This window comes from Macrobrachium nipponense, chromosome 26, assembly GCF_015104395.2.
Source record: "Macrobrachium nipponense isolate FS-2020 chromosome 26, ASM1510439v2, whole genome shotgun sequence".
NCBI classification, from domain to species: Eukaryota; Metazoa; Arthropoda; class Malacostraca; order Decapoda; family Palaemonidae; genus Macrobrachium; species Macrobrachium nipponense.
In genome coordinates, this window is record NC_087215.1 from 64575875 (window position 1) to 64603353 (window position 27479).

Consider the following 27479-nt stretch of genomic DNA (forward strand, 5'->3'; position numbering starts at 1 on the left):
AAATTTGAAATTAATTCTCAAGTGCTAAACAATAATAAAACTTGAAAAGAATTCTAAGTAAATGCAAATTAATTCACAAGTGTTAAATTTAATTAAATGTGCAATGATTAAGCAATGAAAATAACGAAGTCAATTAAATTGTGAATGTAAATGAAAATACAGAAAAATGTGGACAATATCAAAAAATAAAAAGGCACACTTCAACAAGAAAATGAACAAATGCAAAAAAAAAAAAGAAGCTAACACAAAACACAAAAATTTGCAATGTGTAAAAGTGTAAATCTTTTCACTCAAAACATTGTAACAATCAGTTTTTACCAAACCACTGTTCCTATCAGTTATTAGTTAACCACTGTTCCTATCCGTTATTAGTTGTTATCTAACCACTGTTCCTATCAGTTATTAGTTAACCACTGTTCCTATCCATTATTAGTTTCTTACCAAACCATCATAACCATTAGATATTAGTTGCAACTAATAAAAATATAACACACTTTACCTTTTTGGTATACCAACTTCTTTCTTTGCTGCAGTCTTGTTTTACACTTTCACTAAAACCAGGCGCCGTTACAACAACAATATTTGTTCAGATTCCACAAAAAACACTATTTAACACTAAATAAACTCTAAGAAATATCAAATATGAAATTCTCAAGTTACGAGTGACCAATTTACATTACATTAATATAATCTCAAGAATGTCAAGAGAGAGAGAGAGAGAGAGAGAGAGAGAGAGAGAGAGAGAGAGATATCTGAACGCCTCGAGTATCTGAGATCTAAAGAAATTCTTCTCCCTTGCGGAAACTGGACAGTGGATGACACAAAAACGTTTTTGGCAATAATGCTTCCAGAAGCTTCGAAATCTTACGCAATTTTACATACAAAATGTGCAATCTGCACGTGGCTTTGACAAAGACATACACGTATGAGACCAGTCTATTAAAAAAAAGACATGTACTCTACTCGATCGACCGAAGCAGAAGCCCTAATCTTACGTGATGACAGATTCTCAAAACACAAATGAAGTCTTGAGCTCGCTTATCTAACGTGTTGACAGATTAGGAAAGCAAACGGAGATCTCGCAGTTCCTCTAATCTTACAGTGCTGACATAATAGGGAACAATCGTAGTTTCGAATGGACAAAGAAAATCTCTCTCTTTCTATGTTCTACATTATATATATATATTCTTTTACATTATGTTATGCGAAATCTGAACACACATTTTAAAACATCCTATCTCTAAGCTATCTAGGAATCTGAAAAAATATTGTACAATTCTACTTAACATTTCAAAGAGGGGAAATATGCATTTTGAAAGTAGCAATATATAATATATATATATATATATATATATATATATATATATATATATATATATACACACACACACACACACACACACACATATATATATATATATATATATATATATATATATATATATATATATATATATATAAAACGGAGCGCTCTCTTGAAAATATGCGCAAATCACAGTGTCCTCAAGATTGCTGTCATTTTACAGTTAAGCCTCACTTTATGATAAGTTTTACTTACGTAAAGTTTAACCGCCCACTCTTCATATTACCAGTGACAATAGAAGAAATTACTTCAAATAGATAACTAAACAAAAAGGATATTAGACATTCTACAAAGACAGGCTGTTGAAAAGGTGTATGTTATGGAATTTTAAAACTACTCATAGCACAGTCACCCGCTACTAGAAATTTTAGCTTGGGAAATCAGTTTAAAATTGGTAACCCAATTTAGACATAGAACAACAAATTTGAAAACTTGTACCTCATATCCACGACATGTAAACGAATGTGGATGTTAGGAAACAATTTTTAAACTAGATATCATTATACCCGGGTCTTGTTGAAACAAATAGGGAATTTGACAACAATGGTCATAACAGGTTTCCTTCTAATCGGGTCAGATTTACACCAATGTAGGTTGAAACTAATACGGGAATTATGACAGACTTTCATTCAAATCAGGTAACGTAAATCTGGGTCAGATATAAACAGGTATGACAGTCTGAGAATAGATGTCTTATTTGATAACTAAATCGTTTTCAAAATGTCACCCCTTCCTGACGGGACGCTAATTCTCCAGATGTATACTAGTATTGCACCGCTTTTTTTTTTCTTTTTTTTTCGCCATGCCCCTAAGTTAGGTTAAGTTATATTAGGTTAGGATACTGAAAATTGATGTAATTTGTTAATTCTGGTGTGGAAAACATGATGAATTTATTTTCAAGAAGATTCTATGGTTAATTTTGAAGGTATGGCGTCCCGCTTTTCAGGAAAGGTTCCAGTACTCGGTTACAGTTCGGGAATATGGCACCGGGACAGATTTCAACAATGAAGGACGTCCGGCATCGAGTTTTTTTTTTTTTTTTCATCCTTATAGCCGGTTCAAATTTGAGCAGATATGGGCATGTGAGTTTCCAACAAAGGGAAACTAATCTCTAGGTCAGATTTAAACCTCTAAATATATAAGCATTTGGCTGTGGTTTAGAATCAGGTCCCTTATTTCTGTGTTTTATTCCGTATTTCCCCTTACTTTCTCTTGCTTCCTGATGAGCACTATTCTGTGGACGCTTGAATTTCAAGTCAGCGGCCCCTGTGAGTTTGGTCCCTAAGAATAGGGTTCATCATCTGAATAATAATAATAATAATAATAATAATAATAATAATATAATAATTGAAAAAGAAACCCACAAATTCAATTTGTAACTTGTTTACTTCTAATAAGTATTTACATTTAGTTTTACTCCACACTCGAGTACTTTCAGGCCCTTCTGTGGCCCATTCTCAAGAGATGTTTGGGATGTTAGCCTGGGTCAAGGCCCAGCAGTCTGTTTATATCTGACCCAGATTTACGTTACCTGCTGGGCCTTGACCCAGCTGACATCCCAAACATCTCTTGAGAATGGGCCACAGAAGGGCCTGAAAGTACTCGAGTGTGGAGTAAAACTAAATGTAAATACTTAGAAAGTAAACAAGTTACAAATTGAATTTGTGGTTTCTTTTTCAATCTTCAGAAGAAAACTGAAAGAAGTTTTGTTTGGTTTGGTTAATAATAATAATAATAATAATAATAATAATAATAATAATAATAATAATAATAATAATAATAACAAGGTCGACTGTAAAATAATCACAAGATTCAGGACTGGGTCTCTTTCCGAGATCAGTACAGGTAAAAACTGATCTCAACAATGAGATTGATAATAATATTCTATGACGTATTGTGAATCACTGTATCATTTCACTCTTCAATGCATTCATATCAACATACCAAAAAAAAAAATCTTCTGCACCAAAAGACTATCGCGTGTCCTCATTATTAATGCATATAGACAAGAAATCCCTGATGTAACATATCCGTTGATTTTAGTTTATTAAAATATATGAATCTTTTCTCTTCCATGTTCATTTGCTTTTCCGTAAAAAATAAGTTTCTCAGTGTTCATGAGAGCCTCTTGGACATGGGATTCAAATACAGAAGTTTCCACAGTTATCAAATGGAGGAAATGAGATAAACAGTGTTTGATTTCGTTCGTAGTCATCAAATACAAAATTATCGTGAAACTTATTCGTACCGCATAGCTCTAACCATGATTAATCACAATTAATGAGTCGTTTGTCGCCGTTAATCTGCCGTTTTAAATAAACGACCGCAGGCTATTTTTATCATTAATCAGTGATATAAGAAACTTTTTTTATTGATTGTTCTTTTGATGTCGAGAAAAAAAAAACTGGATTTTCCGTTAATCAAATACTTCGAGTGCAAAACTTCAAATATCTTCACCCCTTAGTGGGGTTAGTGCCGTCATTGCACCTCACTTGGCGCACTGTAGGCATTACTTAAGGCTCTTTGCAGCGTCCCTTGGGCCCCTAGCTGCAACCCCTTTCACTCCTGTTTCTGTACATTCGTTCATATGGTCTTTCTTCCATCTGACTGTCCACCCTCTCTAACAATTGTTTCACATTGTTTTCCTCCTGTTACACCTTTCACACCTTCTTATTGCCAATTTCCCTCTCTGAGCTGAATAACCTCGTAGGTCCCAGCGCTTGGCCTTCTGACGTAATTATATATTCTAATTGAATAACCTCATTCCCAAGTACTCAGGGCAAGACATTAGAGCAATTTATTAATGCATATTTTATTTTAGTATTGTTACACAAGGTTTCACCTGCGAGAGGTGAGTAACAAGAAACTCAGTCATCAAACAGTAAATGATTGAACAGTATTGCATACATTTATAGCTTTCATTTACAAGCAGGCACGTGTGTATATATGTGTGTGTGTCTGTGTGTAGTGATATGAATGCGTGAATTGTCTGTAGATCATAAAACGTGTGTATGTGTATGTACGTAGGTCTCTTATTTAGATGTATCTTCATGTCCAGAATGCATTACGGTTAACTTTTGTAAATTGAAACTAGTCACCTGTGTCCGTAGACTAATAAAATACTTATGTCTTCTCTTCTCAAATGCATTGCGTGTGCGAAACACGCGTCCATAAGGCACAGGTCTGATCATAGGTGGAATTACCCCGCTAAGTAATACTTACTTCATCTTTCCGAATTCAGTCATATTCTAAATATTTCAGATTGTTGAAAGGAGAAAGGATTAAAGGTTCTATTAAAGCCAGGAGGTAGCAAGAATAAAATGTTATATGAAAGTTTATCAGATTCGAAAGATGACCGAAAGAATATATATATATATATATATATATATATATATATATATATATATATATATATATATATATAGATAATATATAGATAATATATATATATATATAATATAGTAGTATATAAATAATATATATATTCTATATCTATATATATATATATATATCGAGTATATATATATATATTTATTAATATACATATATATATATACTATATATACTGATATATATAATATATATATTATTCTACATATATATATACTATATATATATATATATATATATATATATATATATATATATATATATATATACTACATACATACATAAGCGAATACCATAGGAAAACGGTAGGCAGATTTCTGTCTATCATTTTCCTTTGGTATTCGCTTATTTAATGAAGTCACGTGCATCTACTGTGATTTTTTAAACACACACACACACACACACACACACACACACACACACATATATATTATATATATATATATATATATATATATATATATATATATATATATATATATATGCTCTGTTGAATAATCTGTTTCAAAATACTGGAACGAAAAGAGAAAGAAAACCTCCTACGCATAGGAACAGTACACCCACCCACGTGTTCAAAGGAATCCGTCTTCATAGGAAAATGATTCCTCGTGATCTAACGCAGCCTGGAAGAAGTCGCGAGTTGTCTTAAAAGTTAGTAAAGTAGAAAGTATTGATCGCAACCCGCATCCTGCGGTCATAAGCCATTACTATCGTGAGATCAGTTTCCGTGAATTTTTTTTTTTTTTTTTTTTTAATCCTGAAGTAGTTTAAACTCCAGTTTCACATTCGATACCGGAAAGGAGACTATACTGAGATGCTGGGTTAGGAGTCAAGTAAAACACTTATGAAAGATGGTTTACAAGAAGGTTGTGAAATAAAATAGCAGAAAACAGACCAGAAGAATTATAGATAAACCTGGTGCTTTATGACAGGAATAAAGAATGACATTTCACTATCAGACAGACAATCTAATTTAATGGCAATAAACTTGACTGATAACTGTGTTCACTCGGTATTTTTATATTTGAAGAAATACAGTTTGTATCGTATATTTGTATGCGTGCCTGCCTTTGGCTACAAATTCACATTATCTCTAATTAAATTAATTTCGTACTCTGGAACATCAATAAACACTTTGATAAATTCAACAGGAGGATAATATATCGTGCAAGATAAAACAGATAAAATTACATATTATATGAACATATTTTCTCTATGACGTCAATATATATATGGCTTATGATATCATGAGTGATTTTGGTGTTTTGGTGATACTTATCGTATTAGTGCAAGGACCTGCCTGAAATCAACACCATCCACAAACTATAACTCTAAATCACGTTAAAAGAATAAAATGACAAATTGTTAAAAAATATCCACAATTATATATTAAAAGTATATTTCTATGTAAAAATATATAACAACGACTTTCGATACGTTAAAATGTAATGAAGAGGATATTTTCCTCCCGAAGAGCATCTTTTTAGATGCTCTTCGGAGGAAACTATCCTCTCCATTACATCTTAACGTTCACTGAGGAGGAACACCGTTCAGGTGTTCGAAAGTCGTTGTTATATATTTTTACATAGAAGTATATTTTTAATATATAATTGTGGATATTTTTTAACAATTTGTTTTCACGAAACTGTGAATTTCTTAACAAAATGACTAATGTTACAATAGTGGTGACGTCACTGGTACACAACACTGACAATTTAATTGCATATAATGATTACTTCTCTACATAACAACACAAAAAAAATACATATAAACCTTTAGAAGCGTATGCTTTCTTTTGCTGGCACCCGAGGCTTTCTTTCGTCCAAAACAAAAAATAAATAAATAAGTGAATAAAATAATAATAAGTAAGTCGGCTTGAAAAAGAATTCTCTCCCATATCAAGAGGAAATCTAACATATTTGAGTTTCTCTCCTCCTGTGAGAGATCCTAATTCTTTACCACTAAAGCTCGTGTTTCCCATTTCCGGGTTTCTGAAGGATATATAGCTTGTTCGTCAGGTACTACTACTACTACTATACCATCTCCCAGGTATCTCTTCCCTCAGGTATCTTGGTGTTTATTATCCTGTAAAGCTTATTCCTTTTATGTTGTCTCTCATTTCGTCTACGGGATACCTGGCTCCTTCAAGACTGTTAGGATATCCAATCTCAATTAGATTTATGCTTTCATAATTCCCAAAGGAATTTGTTTGCATCCCTTAGCGGTTCGGCCTAACTTTTAGTACCTATATTTGCTCTAATTATCCAAGTTATGCCTCGAAGCAGGGTTTATTACCCTAACTAAAATAAAATCCGAGAACAGCGGCAATTACTGCGAAAATCCTCAATAAAAGCAATTCCAGAGATTACAAAAATCGACTCATCATCTTAGGAAATTATATATATAATATATATAAGTTCAATTTATGCACTATTTAGCCTTGACTAGATGCTATAAGCTTTATTAAGGCAAGGGATTCGTCATCTCGCTGTCCTTTGATGGATAATTAAAGTTGTATTTTTTCTACTGAGGCAAATCAAATGATACATCAAAAGAATTCCTTTCTGTGTTAATTGGTTTCCAATAAATGGACGTCCAGTTATTGTTACGTGGGCGTGGATGCCACGGCTGGTCAGCTGAGCCTGAGCAATTCTGTCAACAGCGATGCAAAACAGCGTTAAAAATGGCAGTGACTGACAATGAGGATCTGTCCAGCTTTCTGTGAATGTCTAGCTACAACAACTAACGAGTGTCTAATTATAATTCGGGTGTTTTCCATTCCACTCACTCCAGAACGTGGAATTGTTTGCTCCTCTCGGTATTCCGTGAGTCATCACTGAAAGGGGTACTCTTCTGATACAATTTTCTTACAGTCTGGTCTTGTTTTGAGCAAAGGCTTCTCTTGAGCACTGGTCTTGTCTTGAGCAGTGGGCATATCTTGAGCAGTTCACGAAAGAGAATTCAAAAAGATGCTAAACATTTATTAAACTAGTTTTACTATGATAACTCATGCATGCTGATATTGCATCTGGCCTCAACTTATAATTATTTACCAAGAGCATCAGTTTATCTGATGTTCTCACCTTTTTCTCTCAATGAAGTCCATTAGTACGTCTTTTGCATTTCAGTCTTAACCTTGATTTTCTCTACTGCAAGAATAATAGATCGGCTTGCGAATGATCTCGACTTCTGAATTTATCATTACGACTGGGCGATTTCCCCAAAATTGCAAAAGTTAATTTTGTTTCAAAGAAGCAAGCATGTGGTCTGCCTACAATCCATCTCCCCACATTCTGTTCTTACCAGTCGGTCGTGTTTTCATTTGTCCTGGTGCTTTGCAGGAGTCAGCAGTGGCTGGTCTAGTTCAGGCAGCGTTACCATGAGCGTGTGAGTCGAGGGATCCCACGTAGCGACCCCTTTGCTCTGGTCGACTGAACGCGGCAGGGGGAGGTGGAGGAGGTGGTTCGGAGACGCTAGGTTCAGCGTGGAGGATGTGACTTCGAGAGTCACCTCAGTCAACAGGTCTCCAGGTAGAATCACCCGGACTACCAGATCTTCTTCCCCACGGCCGTTGGTTGCCAGGTTACTCATCTGAGAGAGAGAGAGAAGAAACTGTAATTCCACGAACCGATTGATGAGGCAGATGCGCACGATAGAAATAGATGGAAACGGCTCATCCGAAACGGCGACCCCATGTAAGAACGGGAACCAGCTGGGAAGAAGAAGATATAGAATTCTTGCAAACTTCGTTCTCAATCGTTCATCATTTTATCTCGTGTTGTTGCTGATTAGTCCATTTATGTGCTTCAACACGATATTCTTATGAGGTCGTTTAATTGCATTCGAATTCGGGACGGAAGTTTTAGACTGGATGCAAAATTTGCGTTTCATTTGTTTCGCTGAAAAGGATCACGAGTTTCTGAGTGACAGCTCAAACTAGCCCTCGTTAGCACCCGCCTACTTTTGACCCGGTTTTTAAATGTCATGTTTGCCGTTCACTACAGATTCTCCCTGCCAAACAGTTTTTTTAATCGACTTATTTTTATGACTTTATTATCTGTTTTTCCATCTTATTCTCTTTCATCACTCTGAATTTACAGTTGAAAAAGAATCATTTTAGAAATATATGTGTACGTCTTGTATCATGAATTTTAACTCAGAAAATTTCATTGTTCCGAAAAAAGTAGAGATCTGTAACACCAACAATCAAAGTAAGACTCGACAATTATCACATTTCATCAGTTCATTACTCCTGCAATTCTTAATTGATCTAATCTTAATTGATGTAATTCCTTTGGTACACTTCGCTCATCAGAATATTAACCGAGTTGCCAAAGATACGAAAAACGTTTCCTTACCGGTAAATAAACGTTGTTTGCAGACAAACGTTGTCTGTAGGTGATTTCGTACTCTGGCTTCGCTCTTGGGTCAAATTGTTCCTCGATGTGTTCAGAGCGTATCTCGTCTATGTCCCATATATCACCTGAAAGTATTAGATGAAAACTTTGGTTATTACTAACTCACTAATAACCAAGACGGTAGTAATAAGTAATAACAAGAGTACCAATAACACGAACTTTCTCTCCGTTGTCTCCAAGCCCTCTTTAGTATTTCCACTAGTTTGGTAATGAAAGTTGAAGATACTATTCATAGATATAGCTTCAGTTCCAGTAACTTGGGTTTTCGGAAGGGTTAGTATCCGTATGAGAGGTATTTATTAAGTTAAGAAGACTCGTCTCTCAATACTTAACAAAGGAAGAACTTCGTCACCACAAAGATATTGCGTTGGCGTTCAATGTATTTTTGTGTAAAGTGGGAAATTGACGGAAGTTAATCCAAAGGCCATCAGAGAACGATAGTAAATGTCCTTCCTTTCAGAATCTCAGTAAAACAGTAACAGATTCAACATGAAAGAAACTTTGAGCAATACTCGCTTCTCAATCCCTGAAAGGAGAAAGGAGAGGAAAAAGCAGAAATTGTTTGAGAACTTATGAAAAAAAAAAAAATGAATACGAACAATGTCCCGTTAACCTAATGCCGATGCTTCTCTTCAAGGACAGAACACAAGAGTCAGAAAGGCCATCTCAGAAAAGGAGAAGTGAATAAAAGAGCATTCCGATCTTATATGATTCGTGGAAGACGATCGCATAAATGTCAGAGCTTCGTGTTTCGCAGAATCGAAAGATACGGGAATCATGACTTATTTTCCGTCTGTCTGGTTGTCAAGGGTAACTGGATATGTCCGCATCGACGTTTTATTATGCTTTGCTTAATTGAGCGGATTGTCCGTGGGGCTGTTTGAGATCGTCGGCTGCCTCAAATGTCGGATTTGTCAATCGTGTAGCGTCGGGTAGTGACCATAATCATCAAGCTGTCAAGACGCCTTAGGCTGTGTGCGTAGGCTTTGAAGTATATAGACTACAAAAGTATAGCTATACAGGTTGAGTTTTCGTTGTTTAAGGAGGAACTCAAATAAACTACCTTTTCTCATTTGCTTTTAGCTTCATTTATTTTTATTTGTATTTTGTTATATATATGTGTGTCTGTATGTGTTTATTTTATTTTTGCATTTTTTTCTGTATTTTTTTCAATTGTGAACATGGCATTCCGTGGGCAATGAAGTCAATAGCTTTCAACAATGTCAGTTGTACTGCAAAGAGACAGACTGGACGGCACAGACAACACACACACACACACACACACATACATACATACACGCAGTGTAACTGAGAAGTAGTTTTCTGCAATACGAAATATACCACAAAATATTGCTGGGGAAAAGAGAGAGAGAGAGAGAGAGAGAGAAGAGAGAGAGAGCAGCATTTTCAACCACTAAAGCCATCACTACAACTTTAAATCCTTACTTACCCTCTAGAACTCTGAAACCCAATCCTTCACAAACCAACACACTAAAAACTTTTTTTTATTTTTTTAATCATTACAAATAACTAGGGTGTACATATTCACTACTCTTGGCCATTGCATTGAAATTCTAACTGATTTCTGAGCCGCACAAAAGTTAAGAATATCTTAGTTTCACCAGACCACTGAGCTAATTAATAGCTCTCCTAAGGCTGGCCCGAAGGATTATATATTTTTACGTGGCTAGGAACCGATTGGTCACCTAGCAACGGGACCTACAGCTTATTGTGAGATCCGAACCACACTATATCGAGAAATGAATTTCTATCACCAGAAATAAATTCCTTTGATTCCGCGTTGGCCGAGCCGGGATTCGAGCTTCGGACTACCGGATTGGCAGCCGAGCGCGAAAACCACTCGTCCTACGAGGAACTTGAGCCGCACAAACCAACTGATGATCACTAACCTAGAATATCCTTGTTTCTCCTGTTCCCTGCTGGGTGTCTGGCACGGTGTCTCCTCTTGCTTGATTTAACGCTGCCGTGGGACTTACTCCCGATTGTTCCCGGTGTTGCCCCTGTTGGCGAAAATTTGCGTTCCGTCAATCAAAATATATTAGGATAAAAACCCCTTAGGGGGCTAGTGCCGTCGGTGCACTTTAGGGACTTTGCGGCGTCCCTGTGGCCCTTAGCTGCAGCCCCTTTCTTTCCTTTTACTGGACCTCCGCTCTTCCATCTTAACTTTCCACCTTCTCCTAACAATTGTTTCATAGTGTAAATACGAAGTTTTCCTCCTGTTACACCTTTCAAACATTTTTACTATCAATTTCCATTTAAGTGCTGAATGACCTCGTAGGTCCCAGCGCTTAATCTTTAGCCTAAATGCTGTATTCTGTTCTGTGATAGAATAAAGAAAGGGTAGAAATATTGGGCTTATCAATCCGAAGACATTTCAAGGAACCGATGGTGGCAAATATGAAGGATATTTTATGGGTTTTTTTTTATCCTGGGGTGACTAGACAGGCATTCTAAATGATTCGTCTAACCCGGGACCAGAAGGATGTCATATTTTGAAAATCAAAGATAACATGAGCAATATGAATATTCCAGATCTTAGCAGTAGAGGGAGAGGAACACCCTTTGCACATGACGTACCGTCAGAAAACTAGTGTTTTTACATCAGAATGTACTGAATCTGAGAAGAGTAGTTATCAAAATAGCTAAAAGATACGAATTATCGCTAACAACAGCACATTCGTTCCCGGAACGGACAATCGAGATGAAATGACAATTAGTTTAAAACGATCAAGATGTATCGAAACGGCTTCGGTGAGAATTAATGCCTCCATTGTAGTGAATGCGTACCTGCGTTCTTCCTGTCAGATTTCGATTCCTCTACGTCGTCGTCGTCGTCATGGTCTTCGTCGGGATTAGACAAGATTTCGGCTAAAGCTCTGATATCGACGGCAGGCGGATAGGAGCTAGTCATTCTTGAGATCCGATTAGCACATCGATCACTTCGCTTTGAGGCGGTCCAGCTGTGAAAGAGAAAGATTTATTCCAGATGGTGGCCGGTAATACTAGCACAGGGTAAAATGTCACAGGAGAAAGGTCACAATTTTGGTTAGGATGAAAAATTCAGAGGACAAAGGGTCACAATTTTGGTTAGGAAAAAAATGAGTCAGAGGAGAAAGGTCACAACTTTGGTTAGGAAAAAAATACAATTTTGGTTAGAAAAAAAAGTCACAGAAGAAAGGTCACAATTTGGTTAGGAAAAAAGTCACAGGGAAAAAAAGGTAACAATTTTGACTAGAGAAAGGTCACAGGACAAAAGTCACAATTTTGACTAAGAAAATTAATTTCAGGAAAAAAAGTCGCATTAATCTAAAGTCTTGTGTATGTTTTTACGGTAATCCCCAACGGGCTTGTACTAAACACGCTGCAAAGGTGGATACACTATCTAGATTAGATTATTGTTACTTTTTTAGCTGTGATTTTTTTTCACCTGGGTTCAGTACAGATACACTGAGGCCTCACAATTCTCCACTACTTTAGTCTTGCACTAGTATATAAACAAAGACCACTGGTTTTCAGAACATGAGTCCGAGACAGTTTCGAGAGATCACGTCTTTCCCGTCAGCATTTTCCAGTCTGAAGAAGGGAAGAAATGTCTTTATGAATTGTTCGTGAATTGAGATGATATCATCAACTTGTTTTCTAATTCTAATAATGAGCTTTCTCCTCCAGTGATATAACTTCCCAGATGAATGTACCCTTTTTTGAGATTAGTTTTTATTTAGTTGATTCCCAACCAAATAAATCACTGAGTGACCGGTCCTCTGCCAAAATCATACCTGCTTTTTTTGAGTTCTTTTATACGTTGAATATCTAATTAATTATTTAAAATTAAATACAATACTTAAATTAACTTTAGAGGCAAATAACAAGCAAAGACATATTTAGCCTTTTTTAACGTAAAAACTAAAACAGAAATATAAGGCATATTTAGGAGAAATTTATAGAAGATTAAAAACAAAAGCTCTCTCTCTCTCTCAGACCTATGCATGGCACGCACGCAAGCACGAAGACACATAAACATCTGTCCTTTGACAGAAGTCACGTAGAATTGTTTTGTCTGCTCGCAGACTCAATATTGGTCCATACTAATGACAGGACCCGTTCCACTAAGTGACGTACCCTTAGACGATTTCTTGCTGTTGGTGTCGTTTACTGATGCAACGCGTCTCATGTGATGAGAGAGGGGCGTGTCCGATCAACTAGTCCCTATCTGTGTGTGCTGACAGAAACATGAACACGTCAGTCCGGTTGTAGCAAGACTGCAAGCAGGACACCAGAACTTCCAAAGTTACACGATTCCAAGCAATTTCGTTTCCAACAACTTCCGTAGGCATCACTGAAGGTTCTTTGCAGCGTCCCTTCGGCCCCTAGCTGGAAGCCCTTTCAATTCTTTTATTGTATCTCCTTTCATATTCTCATTCTTCCATCTTGCTATCCAACCTCTCCTAACGATTATTTCTTAGTGCAACTGCGAGGTTTGCCTCCTGTTACGCCTTTCAAACCTACCTACTCTCAATTTCCTTCCCAGCGCTGAATGACCTCATAGGTCCCAGTGCTTGGCCTTTGGCCTAAGATCTCAACGGTGAATATGCGGGGATTATTAACGGTATAGTAAACCACTTTGTTAGTTTTCTGTAAAAGAAAACTATTGAGGTGGCTATTTGTCTGTCCGTCCGCACTTTTTCTGTCCGCCCTCCAATCTTAAGAACTACAGAGGCTAGAGGGCTGCAAATTGATATGTTGATCATCCACCCTCCAATCATCAAACATACCAAATTGCAGCCCTCTAGCCTCATTAGTTTGTTTTTTTATTTATTTAAGGTTAAAGTTAGCCATAAGCGTGCGTCTAGCAACGATATAGGACAGGGCACCACCGTGTCGTGGTTAAAGTTTCATGGGCGCGACTCATACAGCATTATACCGTGAACTCGATTGGGCAATTTTTGCTTTTTTTATATATTCATTTCCCTGCTCTTCTAAGATGTATACGAATGTTGACTCTCGTTTTCAGGGAATCCGCGACTTTAACCTTTACCTCAAATTGCCTACCTGACCTTTTCATACTTGCTTATATGCATTTGAAGTTTAGTTTTGTTAGTATTTACAATACTTCGCTTCGTTTTGTCTCTTGTTTTATTCCGCTAATGACTCTTCGACTCTGTGAGAACATGGCGAGATGATTTCCATTGTTACCTGTTCTTTATGTGCAAACGTTATTAACGAAAATAACGAAGCTATTCCGATAACCTCACGCACACACTCGTCTGCTGTAGTTGTTATCTCCACAATTAGAATTGTAATGATAAACTGTTGGACAAATGAAAATCACCTGACCCAGCTGTAGTGGATCTGAGGTTGAAAGAGTATATCGAGAATGATTAAAATTGCAGGATGGGGTTTTATGGCAGTGGTTCCAGACCGTGGGCGCCGGGGATGGGGGCCTCGAAGGACTGCCAGTGGGATGGGGGGGGGTGGGGGGGGGGGGGGGTGGCGCCAATGCTTGATGAAGGGGATAATTATACGTACTGAAACTATTAGTTGTGATGGATTTCAGAATTTCAAAATATGGAAAATTATTTCAGATATAAATAGAAATTGTTGTTGTTAAATATATTTAAACTTTATTAAGGAATTAACATATAATTATAAGATCTAGTTATCTAAATATATAAACTTTATTTAAGAAAATTCTATATTAAGGAATATATATATATATATATATATATATATATATATATATATATATATATATATATATATAATATTGGGACTGTGCCGACTATGCCAGTAAATTACAGTATTTAAGGAAGGGCGGGGGGAGGGGGCGCAGAGAATGTGCCATTCAATGAAGGGGGGCGAGAATTAGAAAAGGTTGGAAACCACTGGGTTATGGAGTCAGCGGGAAGTATATGTAGGCTAAGGGAAGTAGCAAAAGGAATAAAAACAGCAAGTTATGGGACGAGGAAATGAGAAGTTGAGTGAAGAAGAAGAAGAAGAAAAAAAGAGACTTTGAGGTGCAGTTGCATCCAGAAAAGTCAACTTTAATCGAGGTCCAGTTTTGGGGAAATATGAAGGATACGAGTACTTACAACAGGTCTTTATAGTCAGTGTGAAGGTTTGATAATCGATAAGCGAGAGAAGCTGCCTTCTTCGCCGATCAGAGGCCTGAGTGCACCTCAAGTGTCTGATAGAATAGTTCGACGGAGCGTGCGTGAGATTCGGTGCTGGTTGATATCAAGTTCTCTCTTTAGACTTTGGTTGATATCGCTTTCCCTTGACGTTTACGCGTGCAGAGTTCCGTAGTTTTACAGAAAGCATAACGCAGCTCTCTCATTCTCTTGTGTTTCGTAAATACAAATAGAGCAAAATATACACTGTTAGACCTATCCTTCCTTTTTGCGTCTCTGCTTAAGACTTGGCGACAAAAGATGCAGTTAGATTATTTAATATCCTCAAAGTATATCTCAGCTTTACCAGACCACTGAGCTGATTAATAGCTTTCCTAGGGCTGGCCCGAAGGATTAGATATTTATACGTAGCTAGGAACCAGTTGGTTACCTAGCAACAGGACCTACACCTTATTGTGGGATCCTAACCACATATCGAGAAATGGATTTCTATCACCAGAAATAATTCCCTCTGGTTACGCCTTGGCCGAGCCTAGAATCGAACTTCGGACCACCGGATCGGTAGCGGAGCGCGAAAACCACTCGTTCAACGAGGAACTTAATATTCTCAAAATAATCAGCGTATTCATATATGTCTGGGACATTGTGGTGTTTCATGCTATCATAAAACACTAGGGTTCAGTAACCTGGTAGTCAATAGATCAGTGTGTTAGTGTTGCAGATTCACATTTTACATACATAAGGACGTGAGTTAAGAAAATGATGAGCAATTTTTCTTATGTTTGTATTTTACCTCGCTCTTATACTCACACGATTCATGAGTTCACGGTGAGACGATAACCCAGTCCCGAGGGAAACAAGAAAAGGGGAAAGTGGGGAAGAAGTGTATGAGGTTTGGGAGGGGGGGGTAGTGGTGTTAAAACCAAGATGTTATTTACAACACTCGAGCAAGTTCTCTGGATATCCTGAAGTCCACAAAGTAAAGAATTCAATCTTGAAAGTTAACTTTCTGACTCGTTTTAGAGGAAAATACGATAATGTATATACTTGTTGAAACTATGCAGTATCTCAAAGCTCCCCTTAATCGCCCCCCCCCCCCATCAGTGCCACCTCCTTAAACACAATTATTCAAGATCGATTTGATATCTTTGTAAGCAGTGGTCCTCTCTCTCTCTCTCTCTATCTCCTCTCTCTCTCGGCTCTCCTCGCTCTCTCTCTCTCTGTGTGTGTGTGTGTGTGTGTGTGTGTAGTAGAAACAAAAATTTCTACGTGCGTCTTGCGCAGCGTACTGGATCGTCAATTATAATGGTTTGGCTATGATATAGTGGGCTGATAATAACCATCGAGACTTGAATACCACCCTTATTCCCTTCTGCATAAGATCAAGAACACGGTTTTAGTTCTGGTCAGGAATCAGATAACTTGATCATTATTCATCAATACTTGTAAATGTCAAATTCGTTCCATTTATATTTATTATTTTGTTTCAGCCTTACCAAATTTATGTCTAGCAATGAATCTCCTTCTCTGAATGGCAAATGTTTAGAGTGCTATACAAGACGGCATGTAATAAACTTACCTTTAATATCACTACTCTTCACCGTCAGCTCCTCTCCAAGTGAAGCATCTTGGTTGCCATGGTAACTGAGTTTGGCGTTCGAATGCCAGCCAAACGAGTCTTTGTCGCAGTTCAATTAGGTGCATGGCTCGCTTTTGTATCAAGTCTTGACATTCTTTGTCTCTGTAGATATAGTGTTAAATAGTTACATTGATTAGAGCGTATGAGCTATGAAAAGAAAAGGATACATTCCGTGCAATTCACGTTGGCGCTCAAACGGCGTTTGTTGCAGAATTTTCCCGCGAAACCGTGTCATACCATTTTCAACAAAGTGAATAGCTCTATAGATTTAATGGTTCTGATAACAGGAAAAAAATAAGTCAAATTAATAAAGTATCATTATTTTCAGTTTGTCTCGAGAATAAGCACTTAAAATCCGGCCTTTGAAATGTCAATAAGGCCGATGTCGAGATTTTGCTACCTTCTTGCAGTGTTACCAGATCGCCATGTGAAGTTGCTGGCTACAGATATTTTCTTTTTTCCACGGTCTACTGAGCAAAAGTCTGCATAGAATTTGATCAAAGGATAATTAAATAGCCATCAAAACTATCGTATTTTTCACTATGTTGTTTGTTTACACACACACACACACACACACACACACACACTATATATATATATATATATATATATATATATATATATATATATATATATATATATATATATATATATATATATATATATCGAACTACAAATGTCTTTTAATATCTAATTCGTTCTACCTCGGAATTAATATATTTTCATTTATGCTTAACCAAGGGGGAATTTATTAAGCGATAATAGAATTGGCCAGGTAGAGCGAATTAGATATTAAAGGACATTTGTAGTTCGATATATGTATATGAATCACCGGTAATGTGATAGACTTATGATATATATATTATATAATATATAATATATATAGATATAATATATCTATATGTGTATATATATAATATATTTATGTGTGGTATCTATATATATATATAATATATATAAATATATGTACTAATGGTGTGTGTGTGTGTGTTTGTGTGTGTGTACCCGCGGATTTTCTTAGCTCATTCCATCGTCTTCTCTTCCTTCCTCTGCTTCGTTTGCAATCTCTATAGGGACCCATTCTGTTATTCTTTTCGTCGATCTATTATCTGACATTCTCATTATATGTCCTTGCTTGTTTTTAAATTATATATTACAATAGAATGCATGGATAGGAAGAACAGTCAGCTCATATAATTTATTAGCTGCGCTTCGGGATCCCCCATATCCCTTCTTTTCTGGCTAGAAAGACATAAAAATTAAAAAACACTAATTAAAACGCGCCGGTTGCTCTAAGTGAGGGCAGATTGCCACAGTGGATTGAGCTATCGTACTGGCCTTGACTAGCTAAACCTGAGATGTCCAACATCATTCATTAATTTCTGAAAACCCGATATTAAGAAAATCGTTCCATCACTCAACAACCATTTAACCTCTCCATCCCCACCCCCGGCCTAGTACCCTTCCCCCGAATCTTGTTTATTTCTTAACCTTATTTACTTGTATCGTGCTTTCGTCCTCTGAACTTTACTGCTGAAGGTAATCAATTACTTGTTTTCTCATTGTCATTTTTAAGTTTTTAAAGCATTTTAATTTTGGAAACTGCTGTAAGTTTTAATTAGTGTTTTTTTTATCTTTGTGCCTTTTTAGCCAGAAAAGATGGGATATGGATGATCCCGAAGCGCAGCTAATAAATTATCAGTGATGAGCTGACTGTCCATGCATCTTGCTATGAGATTATTTTGGCTTAGCCTCCCCTGATACAAGTATATTATATATATATATATACTATTTAATAAGTATATACTATTTGTAATGTATCTATATATATATAAAAGAAAACCCACAGGTAGTTTGTTATTTATGAAGTCACGTGCACTCGGTGATTTGGTTAAGGGTTATATTATATATATATATATGTGTGTGTGTGTGTGTGTGTATGTGTATAGAAAAAACTGATTTCGATCACATATTAGAATAAGTTTGGTATGTCTATTCATGAATGTAAATGAAGCTGCTCATATATGTTTATCTCTCTCTCTCTCTCTCTCTCTCTCTCTCTCTCTCACACACACACACACACACACATATATGTATATATATATATATATATATATATATATATATATATATATATATATATATATATATATATATGATGTATACACATTCATATATAATACCGTAACTATTAAAGCTTTTGTCGATTTGGAAATTCCTCTTAAAAATAATTTAGGAATCATGTGGCAGGATAAAATGGGGAATGATACCATGATACCATACAAAGGGAATATACCGAATTTGCATGTGCAGATAAGATGATGGGGAAATACGTACAGATAACCTGGGAATGTCTTCACCAGCCTGGGAATAGTGTGTGATAGTGTCAGCTATTCAGCTTCGCTCTTGTTTTGTATATTATATATATATATATATATATATATATATATATATATATATATATACACATGTGTGTGTTGTGGTGGGGAGGGGGGAGCGCATGATTAGTTAACAATATGAAGGCGTTAGTTACACTCATTAATAGACATACCAAATTTATTTCCATATTTGATCGAAATCGGTTTTTTTTTAATCTGTGAGACATAAATAAAATAGCAAGATATTTTGAACTACTTTTGATTCCACATCTCGGAGATGGTGCGAAAAGTTTTGTCGTCAGTGAATCCACGGTAAAGGTGGGACCGTTTGCTGCAGATGACGCAATCTCGTTATCGAACACGTCAGTGTTATCTACTGATTTCTGCATACGAAAGGTGTTCTTCGTATTCTTTTAAGTTGGGAAATTGCCTGTCTATTCTTTTGTTTTATGCAATAATGATAACAATAATACAGGATTAATCACAAGAAGTTTTACTAGTTACCCGCGTGAATGAATATATCTTGATAGTTTGGCAATTGAACTTGTCCTGAATTATTACATTATATTATAATAAATAAAATCCATTCTTGTGAATACAAAACTGCTTAAGTTGTAACCGGTTTCCTGTTTCCATGCCGTCAATACTGTTGCATTTCACAGCGCAAAAACTGCTATTATACTTAATTTAATGCACATGTGTGCCTCTTTGCTTGCTGCAATCGTAATGTCATTTTACACCTATTTTTCAAGCAGGTGTCCAGAGTAGTACACTTTCACCCACATTGATTTAACAGTTCCATTGCCTTGTAAGGATCAACTACATAAATAATGAATTTTAAGCTTAAATTTCATTCTTGTACCCATAACATATGGCGAGTAAATGCAACATTATTATATATTGCTAAAAACGGGATTATTTTTTAAGTACTCATTGAATCTCCAGTTTAACCTGAGACGGGAAAGAATGAATCTGTAGTTTCCCTATTGATTGAGAGGCAAGTCTCTTTCCAGTAAAGACAGGGATTCTTTTCAGGAAAGTCTTACTTTTAAGTCAGTTGCCTTTTAGGTGAAATTTTTCTCCATGAGATTGTGTGCATGTTCAGAATAATGTGTATTTAATAAAGACTATTTCTACAAGTAGTCATTTTTTTTTAACGCCACGTATGTGAGCCCCGCAAATTCACTTGTCACATACACAGTAGTGCTAAGACAATCTGATATTTTATACACTATATTTATTATTTGCCAAATCCAGATTGATGTTAACAACTTAACACTGAGAATAAGTAATTTTTTTTTCCTTGACCTCTTCTTGGGAGGGACTTTATCGTACACTAATGGAGCGGCAAAATTAAAAGCTTTAAAACCATCATTCGAATTGCACCTTGGCTCAGATAACTAGAGTAAGGAATACAATAATAAATGTCGTTGGACACGATTATGACGTAACACGAACTAAAGTTACTGTTCCTGTATTGCGTCATGCGTTTGCCTTGCGATTGAAAGTTACGGCTGAGATACGTAAAGCTTAGGAGATTACGATCACCTGGCAATACTGTTCGAACAGCACTTTATTGTTGGCGATTCCGCTGGACAGAACAACAAGACGTGGAAGCGTGTCCGTAAGAATGGCTGATGTTTCTGAGGAAAAACTGTCTAAAAGGTGAGACATAGCTGCTTATTTATAAATTAGAGGTGATTTTTCATGGTGACTTGGAGTCACTGCCGAAAGATGTTCGTGTTTTATATGATGAAAGCGCCGGAATCGTCGTAACCTACATTGCGGGAAAATGTTACCGGTATTGGTGACAGCTTTCCGAAGTGTCGCATAGTATAATTTCCGGTCAGCTAAAGGAAGGTCGCTTACTGAAATAGCAATTGACAGATTGAGGTTGAAGTTCAGTCCACTGATTGAAGTTGAACCACTTGTCACCAACCCTGGCCTTACCGTAGCATGTTACGTAATGCACGTGTCAAACTATGCCCCAGTTTAATTTGGCTATTTTAACCTGAAGAGACATGCGTAAAATTAATTATTTACTCAGTGTAATGGGTCGTGTCTTATTACTATGTCACTACATCAAACATATCTGTAGCACGTCCCTATTAGGTTTGAGATAATAATCAGACTTCCCTTTACCTAACCTAACCTTGGATGCTGTGTCTTAACCTGTTTTTTTTATTGGGGGGGTGGAAGCTTGAACCCCCCCCCCCCCCCAAGTAAGCTGTAGGAACCTCTCTCTCTTTCTACATTAACCTATAAGTATCTAAGGGAAGCTAATTTTTATTTCAGAAAGTTAGGCTAGATAGGTATTGGCCTGTGCTGGTCATAGCCTACCAAAACTTAGATCAGTTGGGTGGTCTAGGGGTACTAAAACTGAAGACTACTGCACCTCACTGGATCTTTAACAATCGGTTAATGTGCATGATAAAAACTTAAGCATAAGTTGGTAAATATACTAGATATGCCTAGATAAAAGACAAACACACTCAGGGCAGTAAATATTCTAATCGGTGACTGGCAGAAAGCAGGACACAGTAGCCTAGTAGGTAGTCATCAGTTGTACTGGCCAAAGTTTCATGAATGTTAGCTTTTTTAAGCAAACATTAGACGTGGTCCATGCTAGGGGAAACAGACTGGACTATACCCTATCGGTTCCTTGATGGCAAAAAGGGCAGGGCATCGGCGGTCACCGGCGATGGCAAATCATACATTCCCACTCATGTTGTAAGGGATTTGAATGCAGCATAAGTTATACAAAGCAAATGTACTTGATTTCTAATTAATTTTTGCCGATTATTGAAAGCCCTCGTGACTTTCTGGCTTTTAACAACAGAAGAACAATGCGTTTTTTCTTAAACTTGGCAAAAATATTTTCCAGCGTTGCCAGTTCTTCTCTCAGGTGTTAAGCTGACCTTAGGGCATGAAGAGGTCAAACAGCCGGGACTAAACCCCCTACTGGGAAAGGTAGTAGTCGCTTAATTGTCTTTCATGCTGGGCTGGTACCATTCTGAATGTAAATATTCTTTTCAGTTCCCAAAATTAATTATATATAACTAATTGTTTCTTAAAAGTTTTGTATTTATAACGTGCCATAATATCTTTATAATATAGTCTTGTCATTCTTGTCTATTATTATCACTATATGACATTCATGACCCAAATAATAATTTGTTTTGACAAACCCTTATGAAGATATAAGAATAGAAAAATGTTATGAATACTCTTAATGAAATGGGAAGAAAAGAGGAGTATATTATATAAAGATGATAAATTGAATAGCTGCCGATAATTTCACTTGTATATTTAGCCTGCCTCTTCTTCTTCTCTCTCTCTCTCTCGTCACTCCTCTCTCTCTTCTCTCCTCTCTCTCTCTCTCTCTCTCTCTCTCTCTCTATCTCTCTCTCTCCTCCTCTCTTCTCTCCTCTTCTCTCTCTTCTTTTTCAAGTGGCTTGTGATAATCACAAGAAAGGTCCTGAAAGAGATTTAATTAAACGTATATGAAAAACAGAGACCTGGAAGAATGGAAATGTTTTCGAAGGAGTGTCAAGGCAACAGGGAACCCCCAGAAGTATATTGCTCCCATGAGACATTAACAAACGCCAAGGAGGGTAAACCTCCTTGACAGCTGCACGGATTAAAAGGGGTAAATGGGAAGGGTAGGCCTTTAAAAATTCGAGAGATGTAAATTTGGCAACGTATGGGCCCCGCCCAAATCGCCAAGAAGGAGCCGATAGGGTATAGCTGATCCCTTTGAAAAAGTACTTTAATCACAAGTCATCGGTGGTGAGAGCAACAGCTTGAGACCTCTACTATCCTTGCAAAGTAAGCCTTTTCTCCAAAGTTAGAAATTAAGGTCATGTTTTAAGATTAAGCAGAGGTTAATGAAAGTCTAGCCATGCGCAGTGCAAACATACCTCCATGATGTTTTATAAATTTTTACTTACCTATAACACCAACAATTGAAGATTGACTCCATCTCAATGTTTGCGGAGTTGCTTGTGTCTATAAACTTTCCATTCCATGTGCTAAATCTGCACACCACTTGTACCCTTAGACTTTGGGACACTTTCTTCACAATAATTGTCAACAATGACACCAACTGGGCAGATCCAAGGAAACTACAATTTTTTGGTAGAAGAAGAAGCGTGCACTTTATAATTATTTAAATAAATTGTTAAACGGTAGTATAAGGTCATGAATTGCATAAATTTTTTACATATTCATGATTATCAATTTGAAAATTTTTGTTGTTGAGAATGTAAATAGATTCCCGACTCAAATATCAACAGTTTTGCTGTAACAGTAGGTACCTATGGCATTGTTCGCTCTCTTCTATTGTTTATCAGTGTTACCAATAGGTATATGTTTATCCTCCAAACTGGGTATAAGACTTGCACAAAACCGGGAAAATAAGTGAAATTAGCGTATCTATTTGTAGTATATGTACCTATTCGGGCAATTTTATCATTATTGCATTACTATGACAACTAGAATTCATGGAAACAGTTTGTAAATGCATCAGCGTATGTGTGAAGCTCCACTATAAATTGGCAACGATGACATTTTGCCGTCGTCTGCTCGTATCTACTTTAGAAATATCTGTAATTTTTGGGATTAATTTGGTTGCAAAAAAGGGATAATAGACATGAATTGAATAAACATTTTGAAGTAACAAAGTAAAGTTAATCTAAATAATGAGTAAAGTAAACAATCAAGGGAATAAAGCTTTGCACCTCATAAACAGTGTAGTCGTGTGCTGCCTGCAACTCTGTATTTGGAATGAGCGCTTCAGGAACCAGGAACTGCAACGTAGTTAAAGTGCAATTTGGAGTGAATTAAGACCAAAAAATATATAATTACAATCAAACAAGCTCTGTGGAGTATATAATTACAATCAAATAAGCACTGTGGAGTTTCAGTTGTGATGGCAGTAAGGATAAAACCACATGTTACGAGGTAAAAATGAATTTCAGTTCAAACCATGACCCTGGGAATAAGAAGTTTCATACTTTCACTAATATAGGCAACAAAATGTTTTATTGTGCTGATTACAGCTGCAATCTTGAGTAAGATCAATAAATGTTACATATTTACGCTAACATTGTTCAAATGATTGCTGGGAAGGCTGGGAAAGATGTTGGATGGTGGTTACGAATGGCATCTCAGTCGATGGATGCCATATGGGAACCTCAACCTATGCTCGAATTCCTGGAATTTCTAGCATTGGGAAGAAGACTGCTGCTGAAAGAAACTATCTCACAGTAGGCGACCAACCTGGAATAGAGAAGATCGGACGGGAATATCCAGTTTGGCTTGAACTATCGTCTTAGTATTCTGTTCACCATTGAAGCTTTCCTTCGAGGAAGACTTCTCCTTCACTCTCTTTGATAGAGATCGAAGGTGGTCGATCTCCAATCCTTATTTTGTTTTCTTGAAGGAAAGAATTTAGGATGGAGATCGTTGTTCAGAATCCTACAAATATACTACGTATATTAACCTCGCGACATGATTCTACTAAGCAGTTGAATTGTCCGAGGGGTAGGCGCATATCCTAGTTAATCTACGGATTGCGACTTAGAAGAGAAGTATTCTAATTGAACTGCAACTCGGGGTTGCCTGCAACCTCCCAGGAGTTTTCAGTTTCAATTTTATATACTTATGGTTTTGTCATGACAACACCATTTCAACTTTTATATTTACCGAAATTCGTTTCGCCTAAATATAATTGCTCGAGCATATCTTTTATGCTCGGTAGTTCTAGCCGAACGCATTCCTTCGTGGAATAATGGATTACCTGGCAAATCAGGGTGACGAGGTCAGCGAGAGCTCAGGCTCAACTACTGCGTATTGAACTGCCTGATAGCAGCTCAGTATCAGCTGGGCCTCCGAGATGCACGGTCAGTTATGTCTCTCTCTCCCCTGCTTTGATTGACTACCGAACCGTATCTCTGCCCAACAATCATGGACGTAGGTCTCTGATTAACGGGGATTCTCGCAATAATGAAGGACCATCTACTGCTGTGACGCTAGATTCCATCGCCTTCGACATTGCGAGAATTTTCAACTGAGATATCTCTTGGACTCTTTCATCTTTCTGTTTACCGCACGGTAACAGAAGTCTGTACAAGTCTCCCGCTGCATCGCACTGCGATAATGAGAATGATTTTGCAGACATCTGAGTTTGTCTTCAAAATATCTCGTATTCGTAGGTGTACAATTGTTCATTGTTCAACCCGAATTACAAGATGTGTCAGAAGACATCGCCTACTCTCCGACCTGACAGCTCTACTTCCAAATGTTCAGCCCATGAGAAGCAGTTCTTCAGGCGGCTTTCACCTGTTTTCATTACTGAAGAACGCTCCGCTTTCATTGCAACTACGACTTCTCACCGGACAGCAATGAAATAAAGCAGGTTAGCGTTTTTAGTCATTTGTAAGCACAGGTTATGAATCTTGAGAATCCTTCTCTCGATTCGTCTGTGAAGACGTAGGTTGCATTCAATATCTACCTTCGTCTTCAACGGTACATAGTGTTGTTTCTCCTTAGCTGAGATTCAACAACTATGAGATGTTTTGCCTTCAGGGACCTCGGCCTCTAGAAGGCAATTGACTTTCGCCTGTTGGGCACATGCCTTAAGAGAATCATCACCTCGCTGTCCGGCATTGGTGACAAACAAATACATTATTTGTTTGGTCTCGATCGCAATAACCCTTTAATTTAAAAAGGCAAACGGTCCAATGACTTACTCGGATGCTTGGACAACTTGCCTCCTACCGAACGCAGTCAGTCGGCAGCTGTCAGAGCGCCCGAGTCAGTTACAAACTACGCTGTTGACTTAGTTCGGTTTGTTACAGAGCAATCATTACTTCGTTTTAATAGCTTGTCACAGTACCCATACCATCGACACCCACCATGGAGTGTCTGTGTCCTATCCACTACCGAGAACTTTGCTGCATGGGGATAGGAGGATGAGAGACTTTCGTGGCAAACGGACAGACCAGTATGGGTACTGGACATCACCGAAGTAGAGAAGAGGGATAGGTCATGCGACTATTTCCTTCTTTTCCTCTGAGGAACTGCATGACTTCTCCTGCGAAGTCAAGCATCCAGGGGATGGGGATCCGTGACGCTCGATTTCGTACCGAACTTCATAGCGAAGACTCGGAACCCTTTGGTCTCTGACGATTGGTTCGAGTCGTTCACAATCCCCTCCCTAATGGACTTCACCGCCTTCGATGCGAAGGAGATGCTGCCTTGTCCGCAAGAACTTCTCAGTGGCGCAGGTACTGAAGGCAGGGGTCTGGTCCAACCAGACCACATGCCCTTCCTTCTACCTTCGGGATATTGCTCACAGGTCTTGGATCTTTTTCCTTGGGACCCGTGGTGGCTGCTCAACACGTTGTGTAGCGAACCCAGACCCTCGCAGGCTGAACAGCATCGAGTCCTGGTGTGACCGTAAGTAAAATGGATGAGTGAATGAGAGTGTGACTGGCTCCTCTTCCCATCTTTTTCTTCTCCTCTACCTGTGGTTAGAGGGACACGGTCGTCACCCTGCTGGATAAGGACAAGATGCAGGTGAGCTACTCAACAGAGCCCCATCCTATCCCTTTCACTAGGGATAGGAGCGTATATCCACCACTTCCTCCAACAAGGGGGAGGAAGTGGATGCCAGCTTGAGACAACCCATACTTTATGTTGCCTCTTGCAAACAGGAACAAGTTCTTGCTTGCTGGTACGAAGAGATACGCTGGCCTCTCTCTTAGTACTCGGCCCAGAGGTCTGACCATTGATCCTGCGGTGCACACCCCGATCAATCGGACAGAGGCTTGGATCCCTCCCTCGCTCTTACGACCAGGGAGGCATTGCCATTCCGGGATGGACGAACACCAGTCTGTTCATCAAAAGACTCAGATTCCTCCCACCAAGAAGTGAGTCTTCCTATTGTTAAAGGACCGATGGTTTGTATTACGTGTCGGAACAAATGACAATTTGTCGAAAATTGCATTTTTCCTAACTATATAAACCTGAGGTCCTTTACATATAGTCCCTCCTCATGCCACCCCTCACTCTGCGTATTTTGCATGGGCCAAAAGCAAAAGTGATTTGTTACCTCCCTGTCGGACAAGCAGTTAACTA

General features: G+C 37.6%; 2 protein-coding genes across 3 annotated transcripts in view; one reads left to right on the forward strand and one right to left on the reverse strand.

The window, feature by feature from the left end:
* Nucleotides 1-5245: 5245 nt before the first annotated feature.
* LOC135200344 (dynein axonemal assembly factor 6-like) lies at nt 5246-16949 on the reverse strand. The gene is made up of 5 exons (XM_064228922.1): nt 16900-16949; nt 11980-12152; nt 11082-11192; nt 9112-9236; nt 5246-8344 (listed from the first exon to the last, which is right to left on the reverse strand). The coding sequence occupies exons 2-5, from the start codon at nt 12101-12103 to the stop codon at nt 8072-8074; spliced, it is 633 nt and encodes a 210-aa protein (XP_064084992.1). The 5' UTR covers nt 12104-12152; nt 16900-16949; the 3' UTR covers nt 5246-8071.
* Nucleotides 16950-20843: 3894 nt separating this feature from the next.
* Nucleotides 20844-27479, forward strand: part of LOC135200345 (lysine--tRNA ligase-like) — a 29257-nt gene continuing 22621 nt past the window's right edge. The window contains exon 1 of one of the 2 annotated variants that reach the window (XM_064228924.1): nt 20844-21002. In XM_064228924.1, coding sequence (XP_064084994.1) covers nt 20968-21002 — 35 coding nt within the window. In that variant the 5' untranslated portion in view covers nt 20844-20967. The remainder of the gene's footprint in view (nt 21003-27479) is intronic. The other variant, XM_064228923.1, reaches the window with a different exon arrangement.

What these genes read in the sequence shown, in the direction of transcription:
- LOC135200344 (XM_064228922.1), bottom strand. Translation starts at nt 12,103, where the DNA reads ATGACTAGCTCCTATCCGCCTGCCGTCGATATCAGAGCTTTAGCCGAA. An exon ending in ATCTGACAGGAAGAACGCAG is followed by an intron (nt 11,193 to 11,979) that starts GTACGCATTCAC and finishes TTTCGCCAACAG; the next exon opens with GGGCAACACCGGGAACAATC. An exon ending in CAAACAACGTTTATTTACCG is followed by an intron (nt 8,345 to 9,111) that starts GTAAGGAAACGT and finishes TCTCTCTCTCAG; the next exon opens with ATGAGTAACCTGGCAACCAA.